At 37.6% G+C, this 15,957-nt stretch overlaps 1 protein-coding gene across 3 annotated transcripts in view; it reads left to right on the top strand.

The window, feature by feature from the left end:
* The window catches only part of LOC129261418 (protein eyes shut homolog), a 44,377-nt gene that overhangs the window by 21,446 nt on the left and 6,974 nt on the right, over positions 1-15,957 (top strand). For all 3 annotated transcript variants that reach the window (XM_054899483.2, XM_064100394.1, XM_064100395.1), the window contains 10 exons: positions 374-473; positions 898-947; positions 1,455-1,584; positions 2,029-2,138; positions 3,009-3,108; positions 3,618-3,768; positions 6,575-6,641; positions 8,269-8,332; positions 9,145-9,242; positions 15,392-15,518. In XM_054899483.2, coding sequence (XP_054755458.2) covers positions 374-473; positions 898-947; positions 1,455-1,584; positions 2,029-2,138; positions 3,009-3,108; positions 3,618-3,768; positions 6,575-6,641; positions 8,269-8,332; positions 9,145-9,242; positions 15,392-15,518 — 997 coding nt within the window. The remainder of the gene's footprint in view (positions 1-373; positions 474-897; positions 948-1,454; positions 1,585-2,028; positions 2,139-3,008; positions 3,109-3,617; positions 3,769-6,574; positions 6,642-8,268; positions 8,333-9,144; positions 9,243-15,391; positions 15,519-15,957) is intronic.

Genomic DNA, 15,957 nt, shown 5'->3' with positions numbered 1-15,957 from the left:
AGCAAATGCAGTTAAGAGATTGCACTAACAGCGGGGCCTTGCATAACATGTTATTCATTGTATTTTTATTACCAAGATAGAAGGCATATCGTCTCATTAAAAAAAAAGTCCGGTAGGAATTGGAAGGGGTTCGAACTCACGCTCTACCACTAAGCCCGATAATAGATATAAGTTTTAATCGTATTCATGAAACCAATGAAAACCCCAAATTATACAATATCTACGAAATTGTATTGGTTTGTTGACCACTGTTTTTTCAGGCAGTCCCTGTACCCTTCCATTTTCTTTTTCATAAAATTGCCTCTGTTGAATAGTTTTTATTCTGAAATCTATAACTCTGTCTTTGATTTTTTTTAATTTCAAAATGTTTTAGAATCAATACTGATGTGATGGCGACCAAGATCTTAGGTGTAGACGAGGCTTTCTTCGGGGAACTGACTGAACCTGTAGTAGGAATCTACAAACATCAAGAGGTAAACCAGTTCGAAACAGAAAAAAAGAAATAGAAATAATGATACATTTTTCCTTAATAAGATTGGTAGCAGTACGCTCTCGATGTATAAGGTCATTGATCGGAAAATTAATGAGAACTATCTTAAGATTTTCAAGAATTTATTCAATTATTATGTATACCAAGCATGTCACGTCTACCCATTTACAAGACAATATTACACGCTACTTTCTAGAGGCTCACTGTATGGCCAACTTCATAATTCGAAATGACTGACTATTTTTTATCTTGTAAGTTTATTTGCGCATGATTCAAATGTAAAAGACATTAGAAACACCCTTCACGATAATCACTTAAAATTCAACCGAAATAATTCGTATAAACACCTCACCAATCTAGGCGACTGGTACTAAAAGAGGTTCAATCTGATTATTCTCTCTTTATAGATTGGCGCCAATTTGAACCCGAGTTGTGTATTTCTTGATCTCGATCAAAAGTAAGTTTTACAGAGAGCGTTCTCTGATTCCGGCTTTCCAGGGACTGCAGAATCGGGGGTGGGGGTCCTCAATAATCGTGTACAAAAATTGACCATCTTATTCATGAATTTTTGCATGGTTAGTCCCCATCCACTACCGTTCTGCGGTCTCTGGTTTATTATAATTAATTTTCTTATAATTACAATTTTTTAGGCAATATATTTATCAATTTCTCTTGTTGTACTTGAGAGCATTTCTTTTTTTTAAAAGAAAATCGTGTTTGAAATTGCATTTACAATGATCACATGATCATCGATATAATTATCTTTCAGAAAATAATTAATAAAATAATGGTTACATTTATATAGCGCTTATTACACTTTGTTTTTTTAGCGATTTACATTGCAATTATTATTACTCCGATCCTCTGACATTGACTTTCCAGTTTCACATAAATTAACAAGATTTGTGCATTTTTACATTTTCTATAAACTTATCTGTTTTATTCGATCATGAAACGGAAATAGTTCTGGAGTACAGTCTGATATATGGAAGGCTACTGGCTGTAAAGTCTACGCCAGCAATAGAACCCATACAACATGCCACTGCAATCATCTCACAAACTTTGCAGTCATCATGGATGTCCATGGTGTTCAGGTAAGGCCAGGGCCCCGTCTTACAAAGAGTTACAATTGATCCAATCAATCTCAACTGTATGGAAATCTATCCATGCTATAAATGAAAACAAAAATAACAAAGTGAATATTAAATTGCTCAAAATATGTCAAATGCATGATTTGTTTTTCCATTCAAATTAGATATTGTCCATCAGCAGCAATCTTCAAAAAGGCGTTGAAGACTCACGGTATTGGGTTTGAAGCTTATAAGATACATGTATTTTGGTCGTTGTTGCAAAATAGAAATATTTTAATTACGCTAATCAAAGAGCGTTGTAAAAAAACTATGCTTGATATCCAGTAATTTTTGCCAGAACAATGCTAGATGTGACAACCTAAAAATTGTGCACATCAAATGCTTGAGGACTCATGACAAAATAATGAATAAAACATCATTACCATGATAATAATTTGGACTTTTCAGGATAGCCTGTCGAACGGCCATGGGACTGCACTGTCTATTCTATCTCAGATCGGTGGGTCCATGTCTATCGTAGGATGTGTAACATCCGTAGCAGTATACGAATTCTTCAGGTAGGTAGACAAACTATGAATGAGTGTTACCGGACTAATGGGACATTGCAATAAGTTTACGTTCAAAATCAAGCGCAAGTCATTGCAGTTGATTTGCGTTCAATTCAAAATCAAGCGCAAGTCATTGCAGTTGATTTGCGTTCAATTCAAAATCAAGCGCAAGTCATTGCAGTTGATTTGCGTTCAATTCAAAATCAAGCGCAAGTCATTGCAGTTGATTTGCGTTCAATTCAAAATCAAGCGCAAGTCATTGCAGTTGATTTGCGTTCAATTCAAAATCAAGCGCAAGTCATTGCAGTTGGTTTGCGTTCAATTCAAAATCAAGCGCAAGTCATTGCAGTTGATTTGCGTTCAATTCAAAATCAAGCGCAAGTCATTGCAGTTGATTTGCGTTCAATTCAAAATCAAGCGCAAGTCATTGCAGTTGATTTGCGTTCAATTCAAAATCAAGCGCAAGTCATTGCAGTTGATTTGCGTTCAATTCAAAATCAAGCGCAAGTCATTGCAGTTGATTTGCGTTCAATTGAGACTCAATCGTCTTGCAATGTCATATTTTGCTCGTGACTAACGATTGATTTGTAATTGAATAAAACGTTTCCTTTGTTACAAAGAAATGTTTAGATAATTTATATAAGCAAGAACGTATGCAAATTACAGAAAATGTTAACACATTTGGTATAAAAAGCTTAAATACACTCTTTTTTAACCTACCGGAAAAAAGGATTTGACTCCCAAATGTTTGTACACTTCTCCGTGGACGAATTTTTTTTTAAAGAGGTAAATGTTTTCAAGTTTGTAACTACTTTAAAAGATAACCGTAAGTGGCAAACATTTTATCATAACCAATTTTTTTTATTCAAATCATTACAGATTGAAATCGGACAGGATTCGCGTACACGAGAATCTAGGAGTGGCTATTGCTATTTCACAGTTTATCTTCCTTGTAGGGATGGAACGAACAGATATTATGGTGAGCTGTCAGAAAAAATAGTTATTCTGAATTTTATTCCATATATTTTTTTTCTTTCTGCGTATTTACTTAAGATTTCATTTTGCATACCCATTTGTTATCTATATCATAGGTCACTCACTGGTATTGATTCGAATTTGCTTCATTTATATTTGGGATATGAACGGGAAAGTGCGTTGGAGTGCATACTATACTATCATAAGAGTAAGAATTAAACGCTCAATATAGCACTGCACGCATGAAAGCATCTGAAGGGAGTTAGTTTATGATCCTTTAGTAAATTTTTACCGACGCTAATTATTTACTTATGATCGGTGATGTATGTTTCTCACTTCTGTATTTTGTCATATTACGCACTTTTGAGAGAAAACGTAAACAAGTGTTAAAAACGATTACTGATGTCTCGTTAAAACTTCTGTTTTTATTATGTTTCAACATATCACCAAGTCTGAACATTTAGATCGAGTAATAAACTCATAAAGATATATTTTTGTATTGTCTTTTGGTAGTGGTTATGTAAAGCGGTAGCTATTACTTTCCACTACTCTATCACGGCCATGTTCTGCTGGATGCTGCTAGAGGGCGTTCACCTATACGTCATGCTAGTCAAGGTATTTGGATCAGGAAGCAATGTCAAGAAATACCTATTAGCGGGATGGGGTAAGTAGGAACCCTGTTTCACGAAGCTGTCTTACAATCTATATTCCGTGATCTTTGACAGGGGTGGGGGTATTTAGCCAGTTCATAGTTCCATTCTGCGCGTGATCAGAAGAAGGTCATTTGTACTCAAGAGGCATAGGGGCTTCATATTCAATGAGATAAGCACCAACTTTGATGTCTTTATTATTCATACCTTGGAGTGGTTCAGGAATTACCTAATAAACCGTAAACAGTTTATTAACATAAATGAACGAAATTCTTCTCTACTAAAGGTCAACTGGGGTGTTCCTCAAGGTAGCATACTGGGCCCACTTTTATTTACGATCTATATAAATGACATTCACAATTCATCGACAATATTATCTTATATTCTTTTTGCAGATGATTCAAATGTACTTTATTCTCATCCTAATCCCGATATTTTAGTCAATATATTGAATATTGAACTGGAGAAGCTAGTACAATGGATAAGATCTAATAAATTGTCAATCAATGTACAAAAAACGAAATGTATGCTTTTCAGCAATTCTTTAGATAAATTACCATACGATATTAAATTGGACAACGCTGACATTGAAGTGGTCGCTTCCACAAAATTTTTAGGCCTGATAGTAGACAACAATTTATCTTGGAAAACACACATTGATTCTATATGCCGTACAATTTCACGTAATATTGGTGTTATAAATAAGGTCAAGTTTTTTCTTCCAACTTCCTCCCTAAAAATGCTTTATTCAACATTAATTTTACCTTATCTAAACTACGGGATAATTGCCTGGGGAAATACACATACATCATATCTAGAAAGAATATTACTTTTACAGAAAAAGGCATTGCGCGTTATTTTTAATATGTCCTGGAGATCCCATACAGACCAATTGTTTATTGACAATAAAATCTTAAAAGTAAAAACATTATATCAATATAACTTGGGTCAATTTATGTATCAATTAAATAATAATATGCTACCATCAATCTTCGATTCTTCATTTAACAAAAACAAAACTATTCATAAATACCCTACACGTCAATCCGACGAATTTCATTTTCCTTTGCCCCGGACTATTCTTGCCAAATCTATCTTTACTTTCGAAGGTCCTCGACTTTGGGGCACTCTTAATAATACTATCAAAGATTCCCCAAGTCTAAATTCTTTTAAATTTAAGTTCAAAAAGTTTCTCCAAGATACTCGTTAGTTTGTTTAACTCTTCATCACTCATACATTATATTTTTCATATATACTTAGCACTACTAGTGTGAAATATGATAATTTTTGTTTTCCTGTTGATCCGTAATATTCGCTGTGAGTGCCGGGGCAAGAATCTGGAGACCATTGATCTCGTTTTTTTCTCTCATTTTCTATTTCTTTTTTTTTTTCTTTTTTTCTTTTAAACTATTCATGTAAATAGATTTAAGCTCAACTTCTACATTTGTGTTTTGTTTACATTGTTCATACAAATATGTAATAGGAGGCTGCATTCTACAAGCTTCGCTTTTTTAGCAGCCTCCTCCGTTTCCGACCTGTTATCTTAATTATTACATATGATAAGTTTCTTTGTTTTATTGATTATATCAAGATGTATGTAACAAAACTTATTATAAATGATTGTAAATGATTGTTGGAAATGGAAAAATAAATGAAATGAAATGAAATGAAATATATTCTTTTGAATTGTGCTCTTCATTAAATCCACAAGAAAGCAATAATGCGTCCACTTGCGCCTGGTATGTTTGGCCAAGTACATTGTAATAGCAACATGCTATACAGGCATTCAAAGTAGAAATTAATGCAACAAATACCTTCATACAGTGTTCATAGAAGTGCTATTCTAGTCGCTTGGTTATGCAATTTATACATCCTGCTATGTAAGGCATGCTTACATAATATCTTGCTTTAAAATCCGCTTATCATATTGAAGGTAAGCACAGGTCATTTAAACAAACCCACCCATGAGGTAACTATGAACTGGTCTATCTGTGGATAACAATACAAATACCTGTATTTGAAGTACTGCATTGTTGTGAATTGGTGAATTTTTCAGTGTCACCGAATCAAGATTCCTTTGCCTGGTTTGGGGAAAGTAATACAAGGAAAAGCGGGCTAATGACTATATGAAGCGATGATAATGATTATAATATAAATCGCATTACATATACTAGTTATAAAATTCAGTTATAAACATGATTCGACTCGGGGTGAGTGGCGCATGGCATCCAGGTACATAATACCCCGTTCATACATAACTTGAACACTCATGAAGTGCTATAGTCATGATAGTGACTGCACTTTGAGAGCAGATTTAGTCATTCAAATTTGAACTAGAAAATCAGAACTCAAAATGCAGTCAGTCACTATTTATACAAGGATATTAAGTGCTAAGTTAGCACTTCATTTTTTTAGAGTGAATTTCATTTTAATTTAATGTATTTCCACTTAAAACAACCATACGAATCAATATAATACAATATTCAAGACATACATGCAACAGTGGGGGATTATTAACAGCACCAATTGGTTATTGAAAAAAATGACCCCTTGCTTACATAGATAAAATTACACAAATTTCTACAATCTCTATAAATTCGAAATACAAAAAAGGCATAAATAAAAGAAAAAAAAAGACAGAAAGAAAGGAAACATACATGAATTTGATCTGCATCAATCGGGTAAAGCAAGAAGATTTCTTTATACAAATGTTTAATTTTTGTAAATGATATGACTGTTTGCTTTATGTGTATAACACCCTCACATGTGTTTCCCCTACTATATGTACCAATGAAAATTATTGTTGTTCTTATTTTACAGGAATTCCTTTGGTTGTTGCTGGAGTGTCAGCTGGTGTCTTCTACAAAGAATACGCAGTGGGAAATGTGTAAGAAATTCAACTTTACATAATTTCTGTCCATCTTAATTTAGATATATTTGTACACAATGTAAAAAGTATGCTTTTAAATCATAATCAATATCCAATGTAATGACTGAAGCATGGTATGGATCCAATGCTGCAAAGATGCATCACAACCCCAAACATCAGTATTATATATATATATATATATATATATATATATATATATATATGAAGAATTTAGTTGCAAAAGGTGTTAGGTCCACTTTGGACCATTCCGAGAAAAACCATGTTTTTTATTCTCACTTATTGCAATATTCTTATGAGAAACTAAATTGTCATGATGTACTACCCTATCATGTGAACATAAAATTTGGGTATAAAAGAAATCTACCTGTCTTCAATTTTTTTCTATACATTCTTTTACAAATTATTATTGTGGACCTAACCCCTTATGCAAGGAAAGTGAAATGAATCCAATCTATTTTGATTAAAAAAGGGATTTTGCTTTGCCATTTTCATTCACGTTTTCATGTGAATTTCAAATTTTCTTTGTTTTCATCAGAGTGACTAAAATTGTTGTGCTTTTGAGACAGAAAACAATAAAATTTATGAACAATGGACCTAACCCCTTTTGACAAATGAGCTCTTCAGAAGAGTTTGTTTGCAAGAGGGGTTAGGTCCACTCCAAGAAAATCATTTTTTTTATTCTCCCATATTGCAATATTCTTATGCGAAACTAAATTTTCATGATACCCTACCATGAGAACATAAAATTGGGTATAAAATAAATCTACCTGTCTTCATATTTTTAAAAATATTCTTTTCTAAAAGAATTCTGTGTGGACCTAACCCCTTTTGCAACTAAACTGAAATGGACCTAACCCCTTTTGAAAAAAAGTGATTTTTCTTTGCCATTTTAGATCACTTTTAATGGGAATTTCAACTTTTCTTTGGTATTACCTTATAGAGCTACTAAAAATCTATACATTGAGACAAAAAAAATAATTAAATTTGATGAAAAATTGACCTAACCCCTTTTGCAAGTGAGCTCTTCATATATATATATCAAGAGCACCATCACATTCATCAGCCTTACCTGCCGACATCATCATTCTCATACCACCACCACCATCATCATCGTCATCATCATTGCTACCATTATTTGGCTACTGACACTCTTAAAAATGTTGGGCAACATACTGTCCACAAAACAATTGGTTAAAACTTTATCCAATTCTGGGTATTTTTTTTTGCAGGAGTTTCTGCATTTATTGTAAAGTCAAAATAAATTTACAATACATAAACATAATCGTAGTATGACATGAAAGTACATTGTAATGTGACAAATTTATAGCAGTGTCATAACAATATTTAGACATGAATACAATTTAAGGATAAGACAAAGTAGTGAAAAACAAATGCAGTGGCAAACTATAGTAGCAAAATAATACTTGAGTAATAGCCAATAATGTGTGCTTTGTGTGAAAATTTACACAGCATTGGTTGATAACTATGCAGAGTTGGATATATATTTTTTTCTACCAACTGTTGTGTGGACAGTATGTTGCCCAACATTTTAAGAGTGTAATCAATCAATTAATTGGGTGATTAAAAACGATTTTTTTTCTTCTTTTTCTTTGACATATTCTAGATGTTGGATGTCTACCAGAGCCATGCTTTTTTCCTTCATACCAACGGTAGCCATTGTGATAATGGTGAGTTCATGACCCACACAATACAGTATTTCGACAGCATGATGGCTGTCATTTGTTGATAGTGGAGTGGATTTTGATAAAATTTGCATGAGTTGTTAAGGGTGTACGCGTGACCAGGCAATTATTTTTGGCTCAAAAGCATAATATCTCAATCATCATGAACGGTCTTTTTTTTATTTACGTGTATGTCCTAACTAATATGCGTATTGTTTTTTATTTTCTAAATCATGTTGATTGAGAAATCTATAGCTATGCTGCGTGTTATATATTTTATGATAGCCCTCATTTTTCAAGAGATCAATGATAATAATATTCGAGCGCAACGATATAATATTTCTAAAGAAAATATTTGTTAATCGAAAAATGGTGTTTAACTTTTCAAAACAATGATTAAAGTTGGCTCGTTTTATAGTGTTCCACTGTGATCACACTATTGATGTTGCATTGCGATGTTGCAATGCTATTGGTGGCTCTTCATTGATGCTGTTATTGAATATTTATTTAGAACTCTGGGCTTTGAAATTTGGACTTTGAAAGAGGGTCGTGGGTTCAAATCCCAGCCACGTCGTAGTTACCTTCAGCAAGAAATGTATCCACATTGTGCTGCACTCAACCCAGGTGAGGTGAATGGGTACCTGGCAGGAATTTATCCCTTGAAATGTCGAGCGCTGGAAAGGCTGCTTGAGCTACAGCCGGGGTAATAATATCCAAGTCCTCTGGAAGCGCATATAGACGTTATTCATAATGTGTTATGCGCTATACAAGAACTGACTATTATTATTATTATTATTTATCAAAAAAATTCTTTGAAGGTGAACACGGCTTTCTTGATTATGGTTCTTCATGTGATGATGAGATCAATGTCGGCCAAGTATAAGAGCAGAGTCTCAAGCAACACGTCACAAGTCAAGTAAGTTTGGATCAAATTTATGAAGGTGAAGGCCAATAAGTTTATGTTAAAAAAATATTTAAAAAAAATCCACAATTCTAGCTTAAAGAGAACACAATTTATTCATTCTCAGTGCTTGGCATATGAATTTATTATACTGTACATTCATCAACTATATGGTACATAAGTTTAGATATTCATTAAATATTTGTGAATACCTTTTACGGTATTCTATCTTACTCTATAATTTATAAAAGGCATTCGTAGTAAAAGAGGAGCCTTATCATAATGTTAACATTTGAGCAAAATGAGAACGTTGCCAATTTAAGATATTCTGTTCTTGCATTTTGAGATTTTGAATTTTGGCCTTACAACATTTTGTTATGCCTCGACAGTTTTTTTCGGATATTGTTTTTTCGCCGAACATTCGCTGGCTGATCATTGATAACATGTTTCTAAGACTTTTCTTAGTTAAAAAAAAGGTTGCAGAAGTTCGACCTTCTTTAAAATTAGGATGAACTAGTGTACACTGTTAGAAAATTTCTATAAAAAAAGAATTCCTGCAGCAGAGTCTCGAGAACACATGTAATTTTACATGCATTTGTGTAAAATTACAGAAAATTGGTATTTGGTGTTTGTAACTTTACATATTTATTATAATTTTGTAATTAAATTTGTATTAAATTATTGCAGTAAAACTGTTCTCCCCTTAAAAAAAAATGAAAATACTTACCATGATTTTCTTATTTACGAGATAACTGGATATACTCATTTGATTTGCTAGTTCATTACGATTAACTTGCACGCCGAATAAAAGTACACAATCTCCCTACGCACGCACCATCCCAAGATCATCACGCAAATGGGCGTCCATTTCCTCTTATGAGCCTGAACGCAAGACATGTTGCCACGCAAGGCGAGTGGAGGGTTCAAATGAGTATATCCAGTTATCTCGTAAATAAGAAAATCATGGTAAGTATTTTCATAATTTACTATCAATAACTGGGATATACTCATTCGATTTGCTAGACCAACACGGATTCAACGTGAAGGGAGGCATGTCTAGACTAAGAAAGTGCGTACAAAATAGGGAGATGAAGACACGAAGGCCGCTGCCTTAAGGACAGAGGAGGCAAATAAGGCCTCATGCGAAGTAAAGTCCTTAAGAACAAGGAAGTGAAGGAATTAGAAGAGCGCCAAAAAAGGCGGTCCTCAAGATGTCGTCTACGACGATTCCATAGAAAAGAGCCCAAGAAGAAACGATACTATAGTATCATGGGCCCTCGGCCTAGTGTCAGAAGGAGAACATCATCACCAACTGACTTGATCGTTTCAACAATCCAGCGTGAAATGATGTCTCGAGAAGCTGCCGCAAACGGCTCGCGCTACAATACAACCAACTGAACAGAGTTGGGAATTGTCTGAAGAATGGCAAACAAAGACAAGGGTTAAGAAGTCACGCCTAATCTACGCCAATCCCGGCAAATGTCCGGGAGCGATGCATAAGTATGCAAAGCTACGTACTGTAAATGGTTACATATAAACAGATACAGGAGGGATCTCGACTGATAGACAGACGAAAGAAACCCTGAATACCGACCCCAGAGGGAGTTAGTCAAGCGTCAAGAACGACAGACAGGCGCCATGACGGACTAAACCATACAAGCTCAACGTTTGAGAAGAAACTCTAAAAGTGAGAATATAAGTGAAATAAGTACTAAAGTAATGAGGGAGTTGCACGTGTGTGACATCACAGATCTTGGTCGCATTGCCAATGGGAGGAACTACATGGCATTAGTGATCTCAATATTCAAATGCTCATAACTTTCTTATTATTCATTCAATCTTCCTCAAACTTTCAACAATATGTTTCTTTGATATTTCTCTTTGATATGGATTCAGCTGGTTTCAAGGGTTTCATTCTCCTTTAATAATGATAATCGCCGATGATCAATAAACGATCCGACTTTGTTGAAAAATTCGACAAGAATCGTGATCGGAAGACTGAAACTTGTACGGTTCAGTAAGTGATCAATCAATTAATCAATCCGAGAAGGCAACAGCGGGGCTAATAAAAGCCACGGTCGGGTCACCGGCTTAATAAATTAAGCCAAGCCGCAACAATGCAAACGTAAGGAATGCGAGATATCTCGGTAGCCCCCGCGTGGGGGAAAGCGCCCAGAATTCGATATCTGTACCAAATGCGTGAGGGCAGAACATCTGTAGGCATAGAAATGCCGACAGAAAAAGCCTGGGGCTTGAAACAAGCCTGAACGCACGTACACAGCCGACAATCTAATGAGATATACGGCTGTTTCTTTCCTCCGAGATGATGCTTACCCGACCGGGAAAGACTCGGGGAACAAGCTGTGAATGTCAACAGGAGGGGTATCTAGCATATAAATAGCCGATTCCCTTCGGGTGTTCGGTGCGGTTGCTGCCGGCGGGGTCCGGGGGGGGGGACGACCGATGATGGCAGCTCGGGCAAGGCTCGCACGAGCCGCCCAAATACGAGACAAACAGCTTAAAACTAACCATAATGCACCGGGTGGTGAAGGCATAGCGATTACTAAGTATAGGAGAACTATTAATCGCCGTGACATTCAGATCCGATATTCATGCTCATAAGCTCGGCAGAGCTACGAGATAGTGAGACATACCGCTGAGCGGTGATGGTGCTAATATCGGAGTCGCCCTCTCTACAGCGACGATCACTGGAGGACGGGTGTCTGTACTAGCCCTGACTCTAACCTTACAAGAGTAGGAGTTAAAAGTAGAGACAGGGCACCCTTACTTTCGTATAGAAAGTGAGGTTCAGGCCAAAAGCTGACGGTCCCGTCGCCTGGGCGGACGGTCCGCGGGCGTGATAGGTTGCCCTCTCAAAAACAGCCTAACATTCTCACGAGAGAAGGAAGGCATGCGTTATGTAAGAAATTCTTACCTTCAATCTACAGGCCCGCCTAGGGGGTAGAATGGAGAGAGTTACCACTGAAAGAGCCGTCGCCGTAAGCGATGCCCAGTCAAACTGTGAAGCTTGACGTAGAGGGCGAATTCGGGAGTACCTGCATATTAATGGGGGATACCCATGCAGGTGAACTCGCCGACGGCTCCCCGGAGTGCGGGCTGGCGGGAGAAAACTCAATCCGCTCAAAGCCCGACACCGGCAATAAGACCGACAGAAAGCAGCAAATCGGCTGCAGCGTCCAACCAGCGACATACGGGGGCTTGCCGACTTGCTGGGTGACACCCATACGTCGGCAGCACCTGTACATATCGTGAAATCACCCGTGCGGGTGAAAGAGCCGGCAATTTCAATGAAAAGGGCCGGCGGATGGTGCGAGGCTGCTGATAAGCCCGGCCGTCGCGTAGCGGCGGTCTATAATGACGGAGAACACGAGGGTAAGAACCCGTAATGCTCGGGGACGTGTTGATGCAACGTCCAGCCGTCGGTCACCGAGAGCTTGCCGACATGTTGGGGCTTGAAAGCCGTATGTCGGAAGCGCCTGCATAGAAACGGGATCACCGTGTAGGTGAGCAGCGTTTCAATAAAAGACCGGCGTGAGAGGGCAGGTGACTGCTTGAACCGCACGGTGCTTAGCACGGCGGCTGAAGCTGACATGAAGCGTGGGGGGAATTACCCGCACTGCTCGTGGGCGTGTGAAGCAACATCAGAGTTGCGACGCCTGACCCACAATTATCGGGAGTCTGGTGACATAATGGGGGGCGACGCCCCTATGTCGATAACACCTGTGTATTAGCGGGGATTTCCCTTGCAGGTGCGTGAGCCGGCGAATCATGAAATTGCCGGTGAATCTCCGCGGTGTGAGATGGCGAATGTCTGCTTGACCTGGCCGGTGCTTGACACGGCGGTTTTAGCTGACGGAGAGCATGAGGATAAAAATCCGTGATGCTCGAGGGCGTTCTGTTGTAACATGAAGTTACGACGCCTGGCCATCGGCACAAGAATCAGAAAGAAAGGTCTGCCCGCGAAGCGGGGTTAGCGACCTAGAATTTCTTCTTCTTCCTCTTCTATGCGGCCCCCGCCGGGGGGCAGAAGAAGGCACAAGAGAGAGGGGGGGACGTGATATCTCGCATGAGAAAAGTCACCCAAATCTGATCAAGCCGTTTAGGCACATGAACGCTAATCAGATAATCGTGAGATTGACGGGGTCGAGCTCACGTGTCTCTAGCGACTAGGGGCTGGTAGCCCTTTGCGAATGCTCCCTAACGGAGACTGACAAAGCATCGAGCCTAGTCTGTGCCGGGAAAAGAGTCCCATGCTCTTAACCCGGACTTGTTTGACCTGATAGCCGGAGGGTCAAGCAGCCCTGGAGGAGTGAGGTTTTCTATACTTGTACAACACTCCCCCAAATAGGTTCAGGTCCCGTCGAGGGAGCCTTGGCTATCACCTTTCAGGCACGTGGCCGCAGCGCCACGGTTCCACCCTAAAACGCTCGGGCACGTGGCCGCAGTTCCACGGTTCCACCCTCTTGGGCACGTGGGCGCAACTCCACGGTTCCACCCTCCTTTTTCCAGGGCACTTGGACCCTTTATAGAGCCCTTCGCAAAGGGTCTCACTCTCTTGCCCTCATACTCACCGCCGCTGATCACGGGAACAAAATACCATGTCTGGTTCTCTCCCAGCGGCAGGTTTGGAGTCATCAAGAGATGAGTCGAAAGAGCTCATCTACCTGGTAAGCTCTTAGCCTGAAAGAACAAAGGGAGGGTCGAAAACAGAAAGGGGGCGGAGGGGTGGGTGGGCAAGAAAGGTGACAAAACAAGATCCTTTTCAGAAATTATTAATAATAAAATTAATAATTCCGGTAAATAACACAGGACCGACTTCTTAAACATGAGTTCTGAAACAAAGTTAAGAAGCTCAAGTGAGATTTTTTTTAATTTTTTTTTTTTAAATTAATTACACGAGACATGACGTTAATTAATTAAAAGCAGAAAAAGTCCAAGACGAAGAGCAGGATCAGCTAAGTAAAAAAAACACAAGGTTTTTTTTTTGACAAAGGTCAAAAGAAACAAGTAAAAGGAGCTGATCTAAAAGGAAGAAGTAAAAGCTTACTTCCCTTAAACTGGAAAACCGAAAACTCATTAGCGAAAACAAAGAACGCTAATAAAGAACAGGGGGCTTTCCAAAAAATATTTTAGAGAAATTTTTTTAAAGACAATAAGTCAAAAAAAAAAATTCAATACAAAATAATCATTAAAATTGATTAATAATTAAACAATTAACAGATAAGTTAATTAATCAATTAATTAATTAGGAACAAAAGAATGATTGAGACACAAAAAGAACAATCAACCGACTCAAAACAAGAACAACAACAAGTTGAAAACAAGTTTGAGAACAAACAAGGACGACGCTCCTACCTGTCCAACATAGCCTAAGCTGTGGAGAGGAAATAAAATCAATTCAATTCAAGACGAGGCAAAGGAGCAAGTCAAGAATTATAAAGGATTATAAAGAAAAGGGGAGCGTCGCATCAGTGCCTGCGGCACGCAGGAGAGCGCGGAGCTATACGGGGAAGGGAAGCGGAGGCAACCCGTCTGTGAGAGAACGAAACTGACGTTCGGAACTCACAAGTTTATTTGAAAAAAAAACGTGAATAAATAACACGAAGCTCCGCGCAGAGAGAAATAAATGAAATCAATCTAAAGCCAAAGGCAAAGGATTGAAATAGGCAGTAAATATATAGAAAAATATGTCAACAACGGTCACTTTAAAAAAGCAAAGTGGGAGTGTACTTTATAGCTAACGTCTGATCACGGTGGCAGGCGAAAGTAAAAGAGGAAATGGACGCCTATTTGCGTGATGATCTTAGGATGGTGCGTGCGTAGGGAGATGTTGCGCGCGCGCAGGAAAAATCGTGTACTTTTATTCGGCGTGCAAGTTAATCGCAATGAACTAGCGAATCAAATGAGTATATCCCAGTTATTGATAGTAAATAGACCTGTTCTATAAAATTGTAGACAAATTGTAAAAAAATCTTTCCTGTTATAGCAATTTACAGAATGATTTGGTTATTTTTTTTCTGTAAAATCTGTTTTTTTTTCTTCTGTAAAATCTTTTGTTTTTTCTAACAGTGTTGTCTGATCTAATCAAACTTCAATGAAGAACAACATCCTGACAATTTCAACCATTTTCTCTGTGTCTATAGGGCTGGATTAAAAGCGGCCGCCATCTTGTTACCTCTGCTTGGTCTCACGTGGGTGTTTGGATTTTTGTCAGTAAATGCTCGAACTCTCGTCTTCACTTATCTTTTTGCCATTCTCAACTCATTTCAGGTGAGTTCTCAAATTTGAGATAGATAATAATACCAGGGTGTATCTCCATTGGAAGGCATACTCCGCAAATGGACCTATTATGCTCCGTTAAAGCAGTTTGAATGACCCACCCCCTCCCCCGAAAAAAAAACCTGTTGCAGACTAAGTAATGTGTTTTTCGGAAGTGATCTACATTATTCTCCTTACCTCATACATGTATGTTTTATTTCCATTTTGTCTATTTTTTATTTATCTATATATCTATTTATTATATATTTCATTTTTTATAATATCATCTTGATTATTTATTTTTTATTTCATTTCGTTTATTACTATCATTATTGTTTATTGTTATTATTATCTTTTTTTTTTTTTTTTTTTTTTTTTTTTTTTTTTTGGGGGGGGGGGGGGGGGGCTTAAAAACTGCATAAGTGATACAGCAGTACCTCCCAATATCAAG

The sequence above is a fragment of the Lytechinus pictus genome, chromosome 5, assembly GCF_037042905.1.
Source record: "Lytechinus pictus isolate F3 Inbred chromosome 5, Lp3.0, whole genome shotgun sequence".
In the NCBI taxonomy this organism is placed as follows: Eukaryota; Metazoa; Echinodermata; class Echinoidea; order Temnopleuroida; family Toxopneustidae; genus Lytechinus; species Lytechinus pictus.
This window is presented reverse-complemented; position numbering and strand designations above follow the sequence as displayed.